Raw genomic sequence first — 18,011 nt, forward strand, 5'->3', positions numbered from 1 at the left:
TCACACCGTTGCCCGCTATGAGTCTTTTCTAAGGCCGCCCTTGCGGGCCCGCCTCAGTATATATATGAGTCGGATGACACAAGGAGGTATCAGATCAGTCTAGATGGAGGCCAATGAGCCTCTCCATGACCTCAGATGGAACTAAGATGCAGGCTCACCTCGTTCACTCCTCATAGCGTTGCACGTTATGAGTTTTTTCTAAGGCGGGCCCTGCGGGCCCGCCTCAGTATATATATGAGTCGGATGACACAAGGAGGTATCAGATCAGTCTAGATGGAGGCCAATGAGCCTCTGATTAGTGTGGCGTGCAACAGTACAACCTCTTGCGCTGGTACGAGCAATGGTGATAATTACAGTGGGGGTCCATCAAGTTTAGTAACCCTCAAGCCAGAGGAGAACATGTGTGAGCAGTCCCAATTGTCAGCTGCGACAGAATCGGCCATCTGGCACCTTCGGCTCGGACATCTGGAAGCAAAGATTCAAAAATTACTAGCCGATTCGGTGAAGTATATCACGTACAACAGGCGCCTAAAGAAATCTCCTTGTCACATCTGTAGAATAGCAAAGTTCGTCTCACGGCCGATCCATCGACAGTCGGATTTCCGACAGGAGCGGGCATCAGAGGTCAATCAAGTCTGGCATATTGATTTGAAAGACATGATTGTACAATCCGAGCCTGGTGGTTATAGATATTTCTTGATCATTGTGGACGTCTTTTCTGGATTTGTGCGAGTACGACCTATGCGCACGAAAAGTCAGACGGCTGCTATCCTCATGGAAATACTGTTACAAGAGGATCGTGACAGCTCTCGTCCTAAGGTACAGAAGATTGTATCTGACAACGGTTCAGAATTCAGCTCTGTGGAGCTGGAGAGCTTTTTCGTTGATCGTGGGATACGACATGACAAAATTCCAGAGTACTCTCAGGTCTACAATGCGTTCGCTGAACGTGGAATCAGAAGCGTGACGTCGATTAATCGGACGTTATTGCGTCAGAGCGGTGTACCGAAGTCGAAGTGGGAATACTGTTAGGGGTTACGTAAGCGGTTACGAATACTTCAGTCAACTAGCTGTCTTATCCGGTCGGTTTGGTTGGTTTGGTAGGTTTTGGTCGAATAAAATGGATCCGAACTTTCTATACGTTCAGTGAGCGCGATTGTGTTGAGGTTCCTGTTCGCTTGTTAACGCAAGTTATCAAGTTGGTTCAAGTTCACAGAGTCAAAGCACATCATCAGGATTGTCAATCCCTAACATTGGTAGCGTAAGGTTTGGTTTTTGTTCGAAGTAATTGCGGATTGCGACAATTTGATTTGATTTGATCGACAAGGAGCTTGAAAGGTAACCTCTGGATATGCAATCGGATGTAGAAAGGATAAGAAGGTCTCCTGGAGATGGTCCTCTTGGAAGTTCAGGCTTGGCAGTCATGCTTGACAACTTTAGAAGGAGTTTCGATGAGGAAACGTCTGAAGACAAGACGATGAGGGAAGTTACGACGGTACCTTCTACCTCAGAAGAGGATTCGAACGGAAATCAGCGAGACGTCGCGGGATTTTCGAGGATTAATATACCTTCTTATGATGGATCGGTCACGCAACAAGTGCGCGACAGGGAGGGCGCAGTGGACTTGGAAATTTCCAGGATTGCGTCTCCGGCAGGTTCGACCCGGCCGAGGTTCGAATCAGTGCAGTTTGAAGAATTGGTCGCTGCAAACAAGAAGTTGCGAGAAGAATTGCAACTCGCAATGGACATGCAAGTAAAGTATGAAGCTTTCGTCAAGGAAGTGATGTTTCGTAAGGAAAGAGAGCTCGTCGAGACAAAACAGGAAATCTCTGTCCTTAGGGAAGAAAATAAAAAAAATGTTCGAGGAAATGATGCAACGGTTCAGATTAAATGAATCAGGAGCAGTTCAATACCTTCCGATCAAGGAACCAAGAGGGGCTGATGCAACGTGCAAGCAAAATGATACGAGCATGTCGAATGACATGTCAAGTCAGCATGTCAAGCAGCAGTCTTCCCTTGTGAAGTTTCATTCCAAGGATATTTCTCGATTTAATGGAGAAATGACTCTAGAATATTCCGTTGCAAGTTGGTTTGGGGAGCTTGAGTTTCAATTCCAGCGTCAAAGAATTCCTCCAGATCAAAAGGTTGACATCGCTGCAACATTAGTTGGTAATCGTGTGAGGAATTGGTTGCAAACATTGCGTGGCGAGGATAGATTAATTTCCACACAAGGTACTTGGGAATCATTCAAATCGTTGCTGGTGAAGGAATATTTGTCGTTGTCGCACTTGCAGTATATTCTGGGTGAGATTCAACGTACGATACAAGGGTCAGAGGAAAAGACTTCGGATTTTGTCAACAGGTTTTCAGCTTTAGCAAATCATTTTATTGCTTGTTGCATGGTATTATTTCATGGACAAGGACAAGTCGAGACAGCTTGCACGAGGTTTGGTCTTGAACGGTATTTCGCACAGAATTTGTTCGATGAGGTGACCGCGAGTTTCGTCATGAAGTTGTTGATTGACTTGGAAAAGCAAAATGTGAACAAGACTTTGAGTATTGGGAGTTTGTTGCCAGCATTGTATCGAGAAGCTAAGTCCATGGATTTGACAACCGATGCGTATAGGAATGACAGGTCAACGCATCATGAGGTTTCGTACGATGATGAGTCAGTGGAGGATACCGACGAAGATTCTCAGCATTCATCTTCGACTCAGGATGAGCAGGACTTACGTGAATAACATTGGCCCAATGCACTTCGCGCTACTCAATTGAAATGACTTGAGTTGGCTGCCGTTTTCTTGTTATGCAGTATTTTAATGATCAGCGAAGTTCATAGAGATGTTTCTCAGATGATAATGCGCTTGGGAGCGTATGTTAGGGGTTACGTAAGCGGTTACGAATACTTCAGTCAACTAGCTGTCTTATCCGGTCGGTTTGGTTGGTTTGGTAGGTTTTGGTCGAATAAAATGGATCCGAACTTTCTATACGTTCAGTGAGCGCGATTGTGTTGAGGTTCCTGTTCGCTTGTTAACGCAAGTTATCAAGTTGGTTCAAGTTCACAGAGTCAAAGCACATCATCAGGATTGTCAATCCCTAACAAATACTCTATCATGCAAGCTGTTATTTTGTACAATGTGCTGCCTAGTGGACGAAATCTAGGGTATTCCTCACCATACTTGATATATACAACCGAGCAGTTTGACTTTCGCAAGCTGAAGGTGTTTGGGTGCAGCACTTTCTTCAAGAATGAACTACGCACGTCAAAGGTGGATGACCCAGCAATTCATGGTTTAAATCTGGGAAACGCGTGCGCTTTCTCTGGATATAAGGTGGGGTATTTGGTTTGGGATATCGAGCATGATAGAATCGTCCATACGAATAATCTTACGTTTGACGAGCTGTATTTTCCATTACGTTGCCGACGTTTTCAGGCGTCTAATGTGGAGGATGAATTTTTGAAGGAACTAGTACCTTGTGCACCAGTGGCATCTGACGATGACGAAGAATCCTCGGAAAATGCGAGTGAAACAGAATTGCAAATTCCTGAGGAAGTTGCAACGTCTGGCAGGAAGCGACAGGGAGACTCTGGTCCTGACGCAAGTGAAGTTTCCGCGAGCAAGCGCCTCCAATTGGAATTTCCACCTTCCACGGTCCAAGGCCTGACATCTGGAGATCAACGGGAGGATACAGGAGAGCATCGGTTGGGGGATGATACCGAATATGTGCCTGACGGTGCAGTGTCTCCAGTTCCTCCAGCAGGCCGAAGAACACGGAGGGATTTTAAGGAGGAGCGTGGGGTCTTGGAAAGCAAATATGTCAATCGAGATGTCGAAGTTCTTGTAAATGGTCAAGTAGAGCAAGGCAAAATTCTGCAGATAGTTTTCAAGGAGGGAAAGTTTCTCGCGCGGATTGTTTTCCCAACTCTCGACAATTACTGGGTGTTACGGTCTGTCACTGATCCTGACATCAAGTTTTTGGAACGAACCGAACAGAAAGCAATGGTGGTGCTTACAAGTGGGGAGACAATGTCGGAGGTCTGCATGTTAGCAGATTATTATTCGTGCAGTTTTCCACCGAACGTCTTTGGTGATATGTCCGACCATACCAAAGTACCTTGACCGGGCAGCGGATGAGATCATGGATGTTGTCGAAGCTACAGTGGGTGGATCACCTGAAGTTGTTGTACTCTCACAGCACAAGCAATTTCCGCAGTACCTGCATGTAACAAATATAGTGCACGGGTCGACTGAGTCTGAAGAAATCTTGTATGTTTGGGACAGGGCGGATGATAACATGAAAGGCAGTCAGCCAGTATGCCCGCGTTTTGTTCCAGTATGGAGGGATGAGATGTACAAAACTCGTTTACAGCATGTCGATCCTGTGTCATCTGCCCCACAGGTCAGTGCTGATGTGGACTCTACTTTCAGAGATACGCGTCTTCTTGTGGCGAATCTAGCGTTGGTCTCTCCCGTATGGGACGCGGTGGAGCTGGCGTCTGACTTGTTATCTCTGATGTCTTCCGACCGTGACAATCCAGCTGCAATGCCTGAGATTCAGGCAGATTACGCAATGACAGCGGCCTGCGATGCAGGAAATGTGGAGAACGAAAGTAGTTTTGACAAGTTACCAGATCCCAAGACAAGGTCAGAGATGTTACGTCGTCCGGATCGGCATCTTTGGGAGCAGGCTGAAAAGGAGGAAATTGCGAAGATCGAAAGTCGAGGCGTCTGGGTAGTTGTTACGCGTGATCAGAAAAACAGGGAGTCAAATCATTCTGTCCTTGCTCGCGGCTTGTGGGTGTATGCCTCAAAACGAGACTTGAAGGGCAAGATCTTGAAACGAAAGGGGCGGCTAGTTATCATGGGCAACTTACTCCCTTCATCTGAAGAATTGTTTGCACCGACTACATCGTTGGACAATATCCGGCTCTTGCTGAGCATCGCGGTTGATACCTCCAGATATCATGAGTCTTCTTCCTGAGTGCCTCCTCAAAGTCTTGAAGTCGCTCTATGGACTTCGCATTGCACCAAGGAGATGGTATCTTAAGTTCACGCAGGTGTTGAAGACGGTGGGAGCAAGTGGGATAGGACATGATGAGATCATCTACCGATACTCCAACTGTGCGGGGGACGTCTTGCTTCTGACTGTCTTCGTGGATGACTTACTCATTGTCTCTCAAACTGAAGCAGTTAAGATTGAGTTTCTTGAGAAGCTCAACACAGTATTCGACTTTTCGGGGAGTGAGGCAACAGGTACCTTCTTGGGCATTCACATAGAACAGAATGACGATCAGGGTCGGATAACTTTGTCACAACAGCATTTCATTGAAAAGATTGTTGAACGCTTTGAAATAGTTGCCAGGGGCGTCAAAACGGTATTACCTGGTCACTATCTCAAGACTTATCACTTGGAGGGTAAGTTGTTGAACAAGAAGGAAGTCCGCACTTATCAGAGTCTCCTGGGGTCCATTCTCTACGTGGCAAATTGTACGCGGGTTGATATCGCATTCGCAACGAGCGTCCTTAGTCGCTTTGCTCGTGCTCCTCGGCAGTGCGATATGGATGCCTTAATTCATCTTCTACACTTCTACAGTACCTTTACACTACTCGGGAGGTTCAGATTGTATACCATTGTCACGGTGTCTCTTACCACCAGGAGTGTTTTGTCAATGAGATGATTGCATTCAGTGATGCTGGTTGGGGTACCGAGATTATCACGAGACGGAGTCAAAGCGGATATGGAATCGTTCTGAATGGTGGGGTAGTCGTCTTTGGATCCAAAATGCAGAAGGTTGTTGCCCTGAGTTCTTCAGAAGCTGAAATTTATGCTGCCACCACATGCGCAAAACTAGTCAAGCTTTATAGAAATCTCTTGGGTCAGATGGGATTTATGCAGACTCGTCCTACTCTCTTGCTAATCGACAATGAACCATGTCTGAGGCTTTTGTGGGACAAGCGAAGTTATAGTCGACTCAAGCACATTGATATTCGAACGAAGTATGCTGTTGATTTGGTAGAAAAGGACGAGCTCTATCCAGAAAAGATTCATACTTCTTATCAGCCTGGTGATTTGCTGACGAAAGTTCTGCCTTTGAATCGGTGGAGGCTCATTGGTGAATTTCTTTTCGGAGGCCCCTTACCTGATATGCTGCTCTGAGGATGCTCGCCTGTCATGCTCTCTGCGCTTCTGTCGGGGACAGTGCTACTCTGTTCCCATGCCGTCAGTCAAAGTTGTATGCCCCGTGTGTGGTTGACGGTGATCCGAGCTCCAGCCTCCGACAGGGAGATCGTGCTGCCACCTTCCATCTGAGGAGCCCCACCGCAAACATACCCCCAGATCCCCTCCCACCTTCCATCTGAGGTCATGGAGAGGCTCATTGGCCTCCATCTAGACTGATCTGATACCTCCTTGTGTCATCCGACTCATATATATACTGAGGCGGGCCCGCAGGGCCCGCCTTAGAAAAAACTCATAACGTCGGGAGCCCCACCGCAAACATACCCCCAGATCCCCTCCCACCTTCCATCTGAGGTCATGGAGAGGCTCATTGGCCTCCATCTAGACTGATCTGATACCTCCTTGTGTCATCCGACTCATATATATACTGAGGCGGGCCCGCAGGGCCCGCCTTAGAAAAAACTCATAACGTCGGGAGCCCCACCGCAAACATACCCCCATACGGTTTATCTCTCGTTCCAGCTCATGGCCTGCTCCTTCCATTGCTCTTTCAACACTTACTTCTTTACGGACGATCAGTGCAAGCAGTGCAACGCTTCCTGCGCACTGGGGACGCAGTTCCAGGGGTGCAACCCGGACGGGACGCCGATCTGTACGACCTGCACTCAGAGCCTGCCGGTTCATTCCGAGTGGGAGAAGAACCTCTGTGTTCACAAGTGTGATCCGGGGTACTACGCCTTCAATTCTTCCCTCTGCCTCCCTTGTGATACGTCGCCGTGCCCCGTGGGAGAGTACAGGGATACGTGCCAGGCGGTGGTCGGGGCGGTATGCCAGCAGTGTACCACCAAGAGGTCTACGATGGGGGCCTACCAGAGCTACGAGGCTTTCATCACACCGGGCGTTCCGTTCGACGTTGATAATTGCAAGACAGAGTGTGTTGCAGGCGCTTTCCGCCATGGCCCGAACTGCTTCCCCTGCCGGCAGGCCCCCTTCGCTTCCTGGGAGCTTCTCGACCCCGTGCCGCACTGGACGTTGGCTTGCACCCGGGTTCAGGATGCCAAGGCGATGCCCTGCACGAGTTTGAAGAATGGGAGGTACACGGGTTACGCGACGGCCCTGGACCGGGATTGTCCAGCGGTATGCAACCCGGGGTATTACCTGGAACGGGTGCCGACAGGGTTCCAGGTGCCCTATTGGGAGCTCGGGACTCAGCCGGGCAACCAGACGTCGATGACAGTGTATGTGAATATTTCGAGGTGCATCCCCTGCATGTCATCGCCGCTCACCAACGGTGCATACACGGACGCTTGCAATTACGTCTGTGACAAGGATTATGTGAAGGACCCCAACGCTTCGATGCCCTACCGTTGCCTCTACTGTCCCGGGCAGGCCTGCAGCAGCGGGGAGTACCAGAGTGGATGCGGGGCTTCGGCCGCCTGCAAGGCGTGCGACCCACTGTCAGACCCTCATCGGACCTACACCGGGCAGGGGTATTACATGGACCCCGCATCTTGCCCTGAGCAGTGTGCGAGCGGGTACTGGGCCGCTTCCACCGCTGTGAACTGCACGGCCTGCACGGCAGAAGCCTCGCTGAACTGCTCGCTTGCCACCCACTTTGTCAGGAGGTGCGCGCCAACGTCCGACGCCAAGTGTCTGCCCTGCACCGCCTCATGCGATCGCAAATCTGCAGTGTGCCCGCTGCCTCAACCCATTGCCTACCAACGCGCGGTTCCAGTCCGAGTGCCAGTTCCAGTGCTTCGCGGACTATGTGCAGTATAACTCAACATACTGTGGATATTGCAACCCGAACCGGGTCTGTGGTGTCGGCACTTACATGGACGCTTGCCAGAGCTCGAATGGCTTTACTGGATGTTCCCCTTGCAGGAATGGCCTTGCGCAGAACAGCACGGTGATCTACATGACGGCGGGCGACCCGTACTCGCCCTACTCCTGCTCGTGGAAGTGCGCCACGGGTTACACCCTCGGTCGGAACTCGAGCGGTGGTCTGGCCTGCCTTCCACCGGTGAACTATATCATGCCGACGCCCGCCCCCCTCCAGACGCCGTCATCCTACTGCCCCCCAGGCCAGTTCCTGACGAACCAGCTCACCTGCCAGGCCTGCAGTGACGTGCTTCCATCCAAGTACGCGACTTGGACAACGGGATGCAGCTGGATATGCACCGGCGGTCGCATCGCCGTGCAGCATCCCATCCAGAAGTGGTACACCTGCATGCTGTACTCGGATTACCAGGCAATTGCTCTCAATCCAAGGCGCGTGATGGTCCAGAGCCCCTTCAACGACACCTACAGGCCTCACGTGGTCGGGTACAGCCAGCAGGCCTCTGGGATTGCCGCGGCGGGGTTTGCCTGCATCGTGGGCTTCATCGGCATGGGGCTCCTTTGTTGTAGGTACAAGTGATGGTGAGGATCCGATATAAACATAGACCCCTGTGTATTGGGTATGATGTCGAACGGGAAGAGGAATCTGGCGAGGGTGTGGTCGGATGTCGCGATGGGCGAGCTCTCCGTGCTGACCTGCCTCTGTGGGCTTGCCTTCATCATGCAGTACAGCGTCTTTTTCATGCTCATGTTCAAACAGCCGGGCATCAGGGACTTCAACGCCCCGTACTGTGAATCTCTCCATTATATCAGCGACAAGCTCGCGATGGACAAGGGTGTGGCGAGCCTTATGGTGATCAGCGGCGTGCTCTCGTGGGTGGTGATTGGGGTTATCAGCGCGAGGCAAGACACATGGGTGAACCGCGGTATATTCGGCTGGTTGGCCACGGTGGGGTATGCGGGAACAGTGGCCGTGGTCCTTTTCAACAACACCAGCAACAACGGGGATATTCATCTTGCCGGGGCGGGTGTGTTGGCTGTGTCGTACATTATTGCACAGATCATACTGAGCCTGATCTACTTCGCCGAGAAGTCCATATCGAAGATCAGCAAGTGGTCCGCCCTAGCGTTGAGCTTTGCCTGCCTTTGCTTCCTTCTCGCGTACATTATCGTTTACTTCACTATGGTCTACTTGAATTCGCCCTGTCGGAGCACCGTGGTGATACTCGAGTACGTGGTCTACCTGATCACTTCGTTGAACAATGTCATTGTCTATGTCGCATTCACGGCTAACCATACCCGCAAGAAAATAGACTTCTATGACAGGAGGAATGGCAATATTGGCATGGATTTTGTCCCTGTTGTGCATCCCAAGGTGGAACTAGAAAGGCTCATTTACTGATAGATGATTATAAGAGCGGTACGGAACACCGTTGAGCAAAGCGACGGCGAGGTGGGTCATTGCCATGATTGCCCTTCTATCGTATGCAATACCTGTTTTCCTTGTCAGTATGGGATCAGTGTCCCTCATCATATGCGTGCAGGCGATCAGGCTCATGATACCTTTCGTTGAAGATCGTGACGAGCTCCTGACCGATCAGAAGGAGCTGCCATCCTGGCCCGTGTTCTCGGCCGGCGGTTGTGCCATCGATATTGGAGTTATCGGTTCGTCTAAGGATGAGATGCTTATTACATCGGTCGATTCACCTGCATGCGTGAGGGATGACACCGTCGCGGATGTTTCGGAAACGGGAGGTTCGCAGTTCGAAGACGCGTTGGAGCCCTGATCGGTGAATGAAAAATCCATCGTCTGCTCGTGTGTGACCGTGTCACGATCGCTCATATCCTCCACGCTGCTGATGTCATCATCCGCCTCGACCCCACCGCCATCGTCATCCTCTACCACTTCTCCTTGGAGATCATCCTCGCTCTCTTCGGAATTCTGGTCGTACCGGAAGAATCCGCCCCCCTTCTTACCCGGGTAGTAGTCTGAGTCGTAACTCGCTTCGCTGATTCCTTCCTCCTCATCCTCCTCCTCCTCCTCCTCTTCCTCCTCTAATGACTGATCTTCATTCACGTCCGGATGCAAGGCAACATCCCTCGTGATCTCATCGTTCAGTGTCCTCGCTGCCTGCTGGAAGCGGGAGCTGCGCTCGTCCAGCTCCTCCCACTCGTAAACCTCCCTCACCCGGTTCAAAGCCTCCTGGACGCATCTCCGTTTTGGCCTCTCGCTCATCCTCTACGCTCACAGCCGTCGCAGTTCACGAGTTGATCCCTTGGATCTTTTTTATTTCCCGTCTACGCTGAATGGATAGATAAGCAGACCTGGCAGGGCTCGTTGATGGGAACGTGGATCCTGTCCTCTCCCCGCACATGTACGAACAGCATTCTTCCATTGGACAGGATGTAATGGTCCTGCAGCGCACTCCTGTCCTGCTTCTCCACCGGGGGTGGCTTTCCTGGGAATGCGTAGCCGTTGCACCTCGCTTTCCCCTTCATCTCTCTGCAGGTCACGCCGGAGCGCACGAGAGAGTGGCATTTGTCGCCAAGGTAATGGCCGCACGACCAGCACACGATTGGATCGGGCATCCAGTTCAGGTGCCAAACGTCGAGTAGATCATCGCTGGGGGCGAAGCTCCTTTTGGGTGGAGGCATGGCGGTGATTATGGAAGCCTGGTTGAACTCCTCGATCCATGGGCATCAAAAAAAAGCATAGATGAGGTGTGCACCGATGCGTTACCTATGCGATGGTCAAGGTATGATCAGAAGAGAGAAGCTTGTCGATATGGTATGGGATGTACTGGAGGAGTCGAGCCTGATTTTGATATGGGTTGGTATGTGGAATGTCCTTTGTATAGTGTTCGACGACACATCCATCAGCATGAACATAGCACTGAGCATGGTGGGTTTTTTTGTTCGCTCTGTCCTTGTTGTTGCGAATGAGAACGCAACGCGGTGAGATTGTTTTTTTTTTGATTTCGTAGGGATAGGGTGTGGGCATCGGCCGATACGTCCGTGATCAATGCTGAGATGGTCGGAGCTCAATGCCGCCGTCGAGAAGGCAATGGACCCAAACGGCGAGGGTGGGGAGATTCCGGAGGGCATGAATATCAGCGACATGATGCAAGAATGGCTGACGCAGACGGATCCAAAAGAGAAGGCGACGAGCGAGGCGGTCTTGAACCGCATGCATGCGCAGGGAAGCGTACTGGCGCGCATGGCGTACCTGGCCTTGGAGGTCGATGCAAGGAAGGTGCAGGATGTAGTCCCGGGATGCAAGGAGCTGGAGCTCTCGGAGGAGCCGGTGGATGCGATGGGATGGAAGGAGTTGAGCCAGGCCATGGACAACGTGCAGATAAACTGGGGAAAAGTCTCCTCCCTGCCTGGGGTGAAGGATCTGTGCTGGAAGCTGTTCGCTCGCTTCGGATACTTCGCGGGGTACGCCTTTGGCGACGGGGAGGATGGCATCGACATCGTACACGACCGCGAGCCCTGCGCGGATGGTCATAGACTCTCTGACCTGGCAAAGCAGCAGGCGCTCGACGCCTTCTTCTGCATGTTCCGCTACCTGTGGCTCGTGGCAAGGCAGCAGCCCGTGCAGGAGCAAGGCCCGGAGTTGGACCTCAGGACGTTCCACTTCGAGGCGGCGACCGACACTTACCATGAGACGACCATGCACGACGATGTTCACATAGGCGCGCTTTTGCAATACATGCACCGTTTCTCAGGGCTCTTCCACTCCGTCAGCCAGGCCGTTTACTACCATCACCCAACTTACTCCCGAAGGCGCGCCCCGATGTCGATGGGTGCGCTCTCCGAGGAGGGGAGGTCCGCGGCCGACTGGATCCCCGTCCTGCGGCAGCTCTACCCGCAGTTGCAACTCTTCTACGAGTCATGCGACCTGCGGACTTTGCCCCCGGACGGATGGTGCTGGCTGCACGCCCCGGGCAGGGTGTGGCTCGTCGGGCCCCATACGGCGGTTCACTGGGACCCTTCCCCCGTCAAGCTACTCGGGGTGTACCTCCGCGCCAACCCTGGAACGTAATCTTTTGCCGTCGGGTAGGAGATTTAAGTGGGTCGTGCACCCCGCGTGCAAACAGGGCCCTGTGCGACATGGCCGACCGGAGACTTAACCCCAGACAGACCATTGACACAGAGGAGGAGTACTTGGCCGAAATACATAGAGTCAATTTGAGTTTGGATGAATATGAAAAGGATATGAACAATGTATTGACTAATGCAGAAAGACATGCTCTTTTGTTAAGAATTGATGATGTGGTGAGGAGAGCAATTGATTTGATTCAAACGGATAAATGGAATAACGTAGAATGTCAAAAGGCCAGGGATGATCTGTCGGATCGAGTAAATAGAATTTATCAAGCTGTACAAAAATTCATTGCACAATCGGGTGGGATCCAACCGGATGACCAGCCAGGAAGCAATGGATCAGACATGGGAAGAGATGGAGAAATGCAAAAAAAGATGAGATATATGGAGGATGAGATTAAAGCGTTGCATGGAGTTTTGAAGCATGTCACTGATACAATGGGCATGCTTTTGAATCATGATGTAGCAGGTGAATTGCGCCAAGTACGGGACAATTATCGGAGGAACAACATTGAAGTCAGGGAATTGATCCAAGATATAGATAGACTGAATGCTCAGCTCAGCGATAGGACGAAACATTATGATGATTTGTTTCGTGAATTGGGTAGAAGAATTGCATACCTTGAAACATCTCAATTCTCCAGGAAATCAAGTCGAAATACAAATATTGTCCAAACACAAGAAAATCGAGACAATGACGCTTTAATTCAAGAGTTGATGCGCCGTCAAGAGCATCAGAATGCTACAATCTTTGAAATGATGGAGAGAGAGAAAATAATGAATCAACAAATCGTTGAGATGGAGAGACTTTGTGGCGGTGTAATGGATCTTGTGACGGTGGGGGGTGGTAAGCGTACACTTCCTGCAGCTCATAGGCATGTACCTCGAATACTTGATGGCAACGAATCACACGGCGCTATACCAGATTGGGTCTATAGACCAGATCGTGGTAATATGGACCTTCCACGTCATGTTTATGAGCAGCACAAGCCAATGCCACGTATTCAGGATTCTAGGCGTCACGGACATGGTGCTGAGTACGGTAATCCTGAAAGCTCTTTGCTGTTGCCTCACAAGGTGCGAGAAAAGTCAACAGAACCTTTTAAGGAGGAAGAAGAAGAAGAGGAAAAGGAAGCTGCCATGGACGAATCAAGGCATGGAAGGAGGGTCAAGTTCCCTTCTGACAGCCATTTGCACAAGTCCCATCACTATGATAGATTTTCCACCAGCGACGAAATAGTAGATAAGCTGCGTCGCATGCGACAAGAGGTCATGGAGGCTACAGGTATTTTCAAGAAACACTGGCAGGGAGAAAGTGAGGCTACAGGTACTGTGAAGAAACACTGTGATTTGAAACCGGCGAGTAAGGGCGATGGTTCAGATATGTGGGAACTAGATTGCCCGGCACCCTTTGGTTGCCTTGGCACGAGTGCTGATATTGATCCGGTGAGCGATGGGGTGGATAGTCTTGACGTCGAGGTAAGACGTTTACATACCTTTGCCACAAAGCTGGACAAGTCACATGAGGTATGATTTGGCCCTGGATATGAACTGGGTGTCTTCCGGGATGAGCCTTGGCAGGTGGACATTCCTTATCGTCCTGGATATCTGTATCGACAGGAAGATTGCAAACAGCTGCAGAGCGAAGATGGTGAGGAGGAACGCCAGTAGAAAACGCCTTGCGGCCTGCGTGGCCTTTGGTGCCATACCCATTGTCTTTATTCTTGTTTGTTCGTATAAATGCCGATGTTTAGCCCGCGTGTAATTCCATGTCAGTGGACGGTGACAGTAGCACACATGAGAGGCTTGACTATCTCATGAGTCATATCATGGATATCAAGGAGTTTGATCTACTGATCAATGACAAAGTGAAGGATATGAGCGAAAGACTAGACGAGTTGACGCGTATGTACGGCGTTGTCGAGGGATTCGTCGACGATTTCAACAGTCAGATATATGAAGTTGAGGACAGACTTGGAAAGGTCGAGAAGCTCCTTGTCTTGGTGGAGAGGCGAGTGACGTTGTACACCGGCAAGGTGGACAGGGAGGTGGATCAGCTTGATACGGAGATTGAAGCTTTGCACGAGCAGGCTTTGAACCTGGTTCACTGATGTCTGAGGAGTGTGTCCATGCTCTTCTTCCTGTCTTCGGTGTCATAGTCTTCGTTGGGTGCGTGGTGTGATGCATCCTCGGTTTCGTCGTCGTGCTTCACGGCCACGCTGGAGAGCACGTTGCCCGGCTGCGGCGTGGGAAGCCCGTGGGCGGTGTGGTGGGTGGAGTCGGACTTTATCCATGCGGAGTATCTCTCCGGGTCTACGACCTTGCCTTTCATGAAGGCTATGCTGGTGTACACGTTCACGAGGAGGTCGGCGACGATGCGGATGATCAGGAAGTCCACCTGGGAGAGCATGACGAAGAGAGCGAAGACGCTCATGATGCAGCAGTAGAGCGTCCAGACCTGGGTGATCAGGATGCACATGGTCTTGGAGTAGGGGAGGAACTTGGTCTTGTGGTCCTGGATTGTGTTCTGGATCCACGGCATGATGGCGTCCCCCACGAAGGCGTTGATGGATGTGGAGACAAAGGTGAAGACGGCGATGCAGCTCCACTTGTACCATGTGTCGAGCTCCACCCCCATCACCTTGGAGTGCTTCCCGGGTCCGAGCTTCATGAAATGGGAGTCCATCACCCCGAGCTCTGAGAAGATGCCGAGCACCATGCTCATCCAGGTCATCAGGAGGACGCAGGTCAGCCTCTTGTCCTCGAAGAACCTGTTGATAACCTCCATCCCTGACGCTCTGGCGCACGCAGTGGGTTAACTATATCGGCGGCTCAGGGCAGACGAAACACGTCAGGTCCATGGTTGGTGGTTATTTAACCCCGGCTGCGCGGTGGGTGGCATGGTATGCAGTGTGTGAGAGAGAAGTTGGTCAAGTTGAGGGACGAGCGTATCTTGGAGATCGGACGCACACTGGATTCGTTGGAGGAAGACTTCGGCTTTGACCTTACCGGGTACAGGGATGGGTTGCCGGAGCTCTTTCAGCTGAAGGATTATGGTGGCATGCCGCCCATATGGAACTTCGTCATATCCCTCATGCCCTCCGGCAGGGAGGAAGAACCACCGGAAGAAGGGCTGGCGGTGACAGTGAACGACTTTATAGATGACGTGGATGTCCTTATGAAGATCAACAGGGATATTTCGAAGGAGGGATTAAACTAGCTTTCCACCCTAGACTCTCTCTCGACCCTCTGCATGATCTCGTTCAGCGCCCTCCTTGGGATGTGGACAGAGCTGCAGACCCTCTGTATGATGACGTTGCAGATGTTGTCCCGCACCTCCTGCTTCATCCCGATCTTCTCCGAGTCCTTGGTAGCGTGGAAGAACTGGCATATCACCTCTGAGGTGTCGATGTAGGTCTTCGGCAGGGCACTGTTGAAGGTTGCCATACCACCTCCCCCCATCTGCGTGGAGAGGGAGGCGCAGCTCCTCTCTTGCATGTGCTGCAGGATATCGAGGAGGAAGGACTTCTGGTCCTCGTCCATGCAGAAGAAAGGGTAGATCGCCGTGTTGCAGTCCTGGAAGGGAGCGAGGCCGGTCTTGGTGATGTTGATCCTCACTGGCGTGGAGAGGAACATGCAGATCGTGTGTGTTATGGGGTCATGTATGTCGGACGTGCAGGAGTTGCACATGTAGGAGAGCATGTTCCGTAGATACACCCCCCTCAAGAAGAGGGATTGGAACTGGGTAAGTATGCTCTCCTCGGTAATGTCATTGCCTCCGCTCTCCATTCTGGTATCGGTCGTGAATCTTTCCGTCGTTTATTACCGAAGGGGAAGATAGATACAAATAAGATCTAGATAGACTCGCTTATCCAGAAGATCTTTTTGATGATTTCTGTTGGAAGGTCACTGAAGACGGCTGCTTTTACCCCCCTCTTCCGGCAAAGCTTCATTCCATAGACGAAAGACTGTATCTTTGACAAATGCCTGTAACCTTGCACCTGGAAATCGATCTTGTACCAAAAATGGCGCAGATCCGAATCTATGCCAAAGTCTCTGCACAGCTCCATCAGATCATCGAAGTACTCTGAAGTCTCGGGCGCGATGTGCTAGGTGAGGCTGACAGGGTCGTTTTTGTACATGGCGACCTGCTTCGACCGCTCAATGTGGCAGAGCGACATCTGCCTGTTCCAATCGTTCGCCGCGATGGTGGACGTGAACGCCGTGTCGTTGCAGTAGTAATACGTATAGGGCCTCTGCCCGGCAAAAGATGGGCTGTCGAAACTCAGGGGCAAGGGGGCGACGGGCATGTAGCTGGATGTCCCACCCACGGTGGTCTTCAGCACGCTCGTCTCACCGAAGAGTGTCACACGCTGGCTGCCGATGGGCTGGCCATAGACGTTGGTGTACAAAGACTTGAAGATCGGGAACCGCATGCTGCCAGAGTTGTACCCAAACTCGATCACGTGCACCGAGAAGATGACGAGGAAGGAGAACGCCAGGCTGAACTGGATAATGAAGCTCACCATGAAGACATAGTTATCCCAGGAGGTATGCATCCAACTCGACCTTTTCTCACTGTCTTGGCTGCTCGCCGCATACGCCGGACCACTTGATCTTTCCGCCATGCCTTTTTGATGCCCGTCCGCGCTCGACATTTATATGGTTCAGTCTCTGGAAAAAAATCCTGGGCATCTAGGCGAGGCAGTCACTGGGCCCCACAGAGGAGCAGGTCCGAGGAGAGCTCCGCACAGCCGCACCGGCAGAGGGGGAGGAGGAGGGCCTGGAACACCACGGAGGCGTTGGTGACGACGATGAATATCATCCACGCGACGTACAAGAGCATGCCCTCGTGCTCCGGGATGGAAAATACCACCGAGAAGCTAGTCGCGCTGTGAGGGTTGTGTGTGCAGATGATGTCGACGTCGGGGTACCGATCCTTGACCCTGTCGTGCATGTCGCCGTTCCACTCCTCGTAGTCAGTCAGCATGCAGGTTGGTTGGCCTGACTGAAGCAAAGATGCTAAGTTCTTGAGGCAACGGGGCGGTGAGCGGGGAGCGGTAATAGCCGGAGCTGTTGGTGAGCCATACCCCTTGGTCTGTTAGGTAGGGAGAGTACACAGTAGACGTCGGGTCTTCAAAGGTGAGAGGTTGATAGGGGCCGATGTAGTGATTGACCAGGCTTCTTGTCCAGGTGATGAAGTCGTCCGGCCTGCCGGTCATATCGAAGAGGTCGTACCAGAGCCTCAACCAAGCCTCATCCGAGGCGGTGCTCCGGAACAAAGCACCCGCCGCCACCGCTGCTTCCACCCTGAGGTAAAGGTTCTGGAAACCCAGAAGGATGTAATTCACGGTGGAGAGGTTGATGAAGGCGGTGATGTGGGTCCCATTATCCCTTATGCCCTCCGCCGACTTCATGAAGACTCCCAGGGTGGCGGAGATGTTGCGCAGGCGGAGGGTCCAGGCGATGTCGCCATAATCGACGGCGTGCGACACCTTGATGAGCCCGCGGCCCTCCCCGATGGGCGGGAGGTAGAGCTCGGGCACGATCTTCTGGATCCTGTAGGGGACGTTGAGGTAGGAGGTCTGCGTGGTGATGCGTGCAGAGTCCCCGTAGACGTAAGGGGTAATGTCACCCAGCAGGGCGTTGTTGTAGTTGATCCTCGCATTCGCCGTCCCGTTCAACCCGTACGGCAGGTTGTCCGTGCTCAGCGGGGGGAGCGGGCCCTGGTTCATCACCACCTCGGGCATCCGCGGGTTGTTCAGGTTACCGAAAAAGTTCGACATCGCTCGCTCTCGCCTTACCAATCACATGCGGGTGTCGTGCCGCGGGGCCTTTTATATGCATCGATCCTTGCACACCCAAGTAGAACATCGAGATCTTTA

At 51.8% G+C, this 18,011-nt stretch overlaps 8 protein-coding genes across 8 annotated transcripts; 5 read left to right on the plus strand and 3 right to left on the minus strand.

Moving 5' to 3' along the window:
* Window positions 1–1,102: 1,102 nt before the first annotated feature.
* GUITHDRAFT_155312 (hypothetical protein) lies at window positions 1,103–2,985 on the plus strand. Its single transcript, XM_005823112.1, has 2 exons — window positions 1,103–1,790; window positions 1,840–2,985. The coding sequence occupies exons 1-2, from the start codon at window positions 1,352–1,354 to the stop codon at window positions 2,739–2,741; spliced, it is 1,341 nt and encodes a 446-aa protein (XP_005823169.1). The 5' UTR covers window positions 1,103–1,351; the 3' UTR covers window positions 2,742–2,985.
* A 1,571-nt stretch (window positions 2,986–4,556) lies between these two features.
* Window positions 4,557–5,265, plus strand: GUITHDRAFT_155316 (hypothetical protein; the record flags this gene model as incomplete). Its single annotated transcript, XM_005823113.1, has 1 exon — window positions 4,557–5,265. A coding segment is annotated over exon 1 (375 nt), but the record flags the coding sequence as incomplete, so codon positions are not given.
* Window positions 5,266–6,705: 1,440 nt separating this feature from the next.
* On the plus strand, window positions 6,706–8,599 carry GUITHDRAFT_117713 (hypothetical protein; the record flags this gene model as incomplete). Its single annotated transcript, XM_005823114.1, has 2 exons — window positions 6,706–7,908; window positions 7,955–8,599. The coding sequence occupies 2 exons, from the start codon at window positions 6,706–6,708 to the stop codon at window positions 8,597–8,599; spliced, it is 1,848 nt and encodes a 615-aa protein (XP_005823171.1).
* A 42-nt stretch (window positions 8,600–8,641) lies between these two features.
* Window positions 8,642–9,421, plus strand: GUITHDRAFT_117714 (hypothetical protein; the record flags this gene model as incomplete). Its single annotated transcript, XM_005823115.1, has 1 exon — window positions 8,642–9,421. The coding sequence occupies one exon, from the start codon at window positions 8,642–8,644 to the stop codon at window positions 9,419–9,421; it is 780 nt and encodes a 259-aa protein (XP_005823172.1).
* Window positions 9,422–9,616: 195 nt separating this feature from the next.
* On the minus strand, window positions 9,617–10,608 carry GUITHDRAFT_117715 (hypothetical protein; the record flags this gene model as incomplete). Its single annotated transcript, XM_005823116.1, has 2 exons — window positions 9,617–10,222; window positions 10,345–10,608. 2 exons carry the CDS (start codon window positions 10,606–10,608, stop codon window positions 9,617–9,619), a joined length of 870 nt encoding a protein of 289 aa, XP_005823173.1.
* Window positions 10,609–11,041: 433 nt separating this feature from the next.
* On the plus strand, window positions 11,042–12,064 carry GUITHDRAFT_146000 (hypothetical protein; the record flags this gene model as incomplete). Its single annotated transcript, XM_005823117.1, has 1 exon — window positions 11,042–12,064. The coding sequence occupies one exon, from the start codon at window positions 11,042–11,044 to the stop codon at window positions 12,062–12,064; it is 1,023 nt and encodes a 340-aa protein (XP_005823174.1).
* Window positions 12,065–14,230: 2,166 nt separating this feature from the next.
* Window positions 14,231–15,915, minus strand: GUITHDRAFT_146001 (hypothetical protein; the record flags this gene model as incomplete). The annotated part of the gene is made up of 3 exons (XM_005823118.1): window positions 14,231–14,916; window positions 15,136–15,301; window positions 15,355–15,915. The coding sequence occupies 3 exons, from the start codon at window positions 15,913–15,915 to the stop codon at window positions 14,231–14,233; spliced, it is 1,413 nt and encodes a 470-aa protein (XP_005823175.1).
* A 320-nt stretch (window positions 15,916–16,235) lies between these two features.
* Window positions 16,236–17,912, minus strand: GUITHDRAFT_146002 (hypothetical protein; the record flags this gene model as incomplete). The annotated part of the gene is made up of 3 exons (XM_005823119.1): window positions 16,236–16,776; window positions 16,887–17,134; window positions 17,217–17,912. 3 exons carry the CDS (start codon window positions 17,910–17,912, stop codon window positions 16,236–16,238), a joined length of 1,485 nt encoding a protein of 494 aa, XP_005823176.1.
* Between the last annotated feature and the right edge of the window lie 99 nt (window positions 17,913–18,011).

The sequence above is a fragment of the Guillardia theta genome, assembly GCF_000315625.1.
Source record: "Guillardia theta CCMP2712 unplaced genomic scaffold GUITHscaffold_114, whole genome shotgun sequence".
NCBI classification, from domain to species: domain Eukaryota; class Cryptophyceae; order Pyrenomonadales; family Geminigeraceae; genus Guillardia; species Guillardia theta.

Coding starts and splice junctions, on each gene's coding strand:
- GUITHDRAFT_155312 (XM_005823112.1), top strand. CDS start 1,352: ATGCAATCGGATGTAGAAAGGATAAGAAGGTCTCCTGGAGATGGTCCT. Junction 1,791..1,839: donor CGTCAAGGAAGTGATGTTTC/GTAAGGAAAGAG, acceptor CTCTGTCCTTAG/GGAAGAAAATAAAAAAAATG.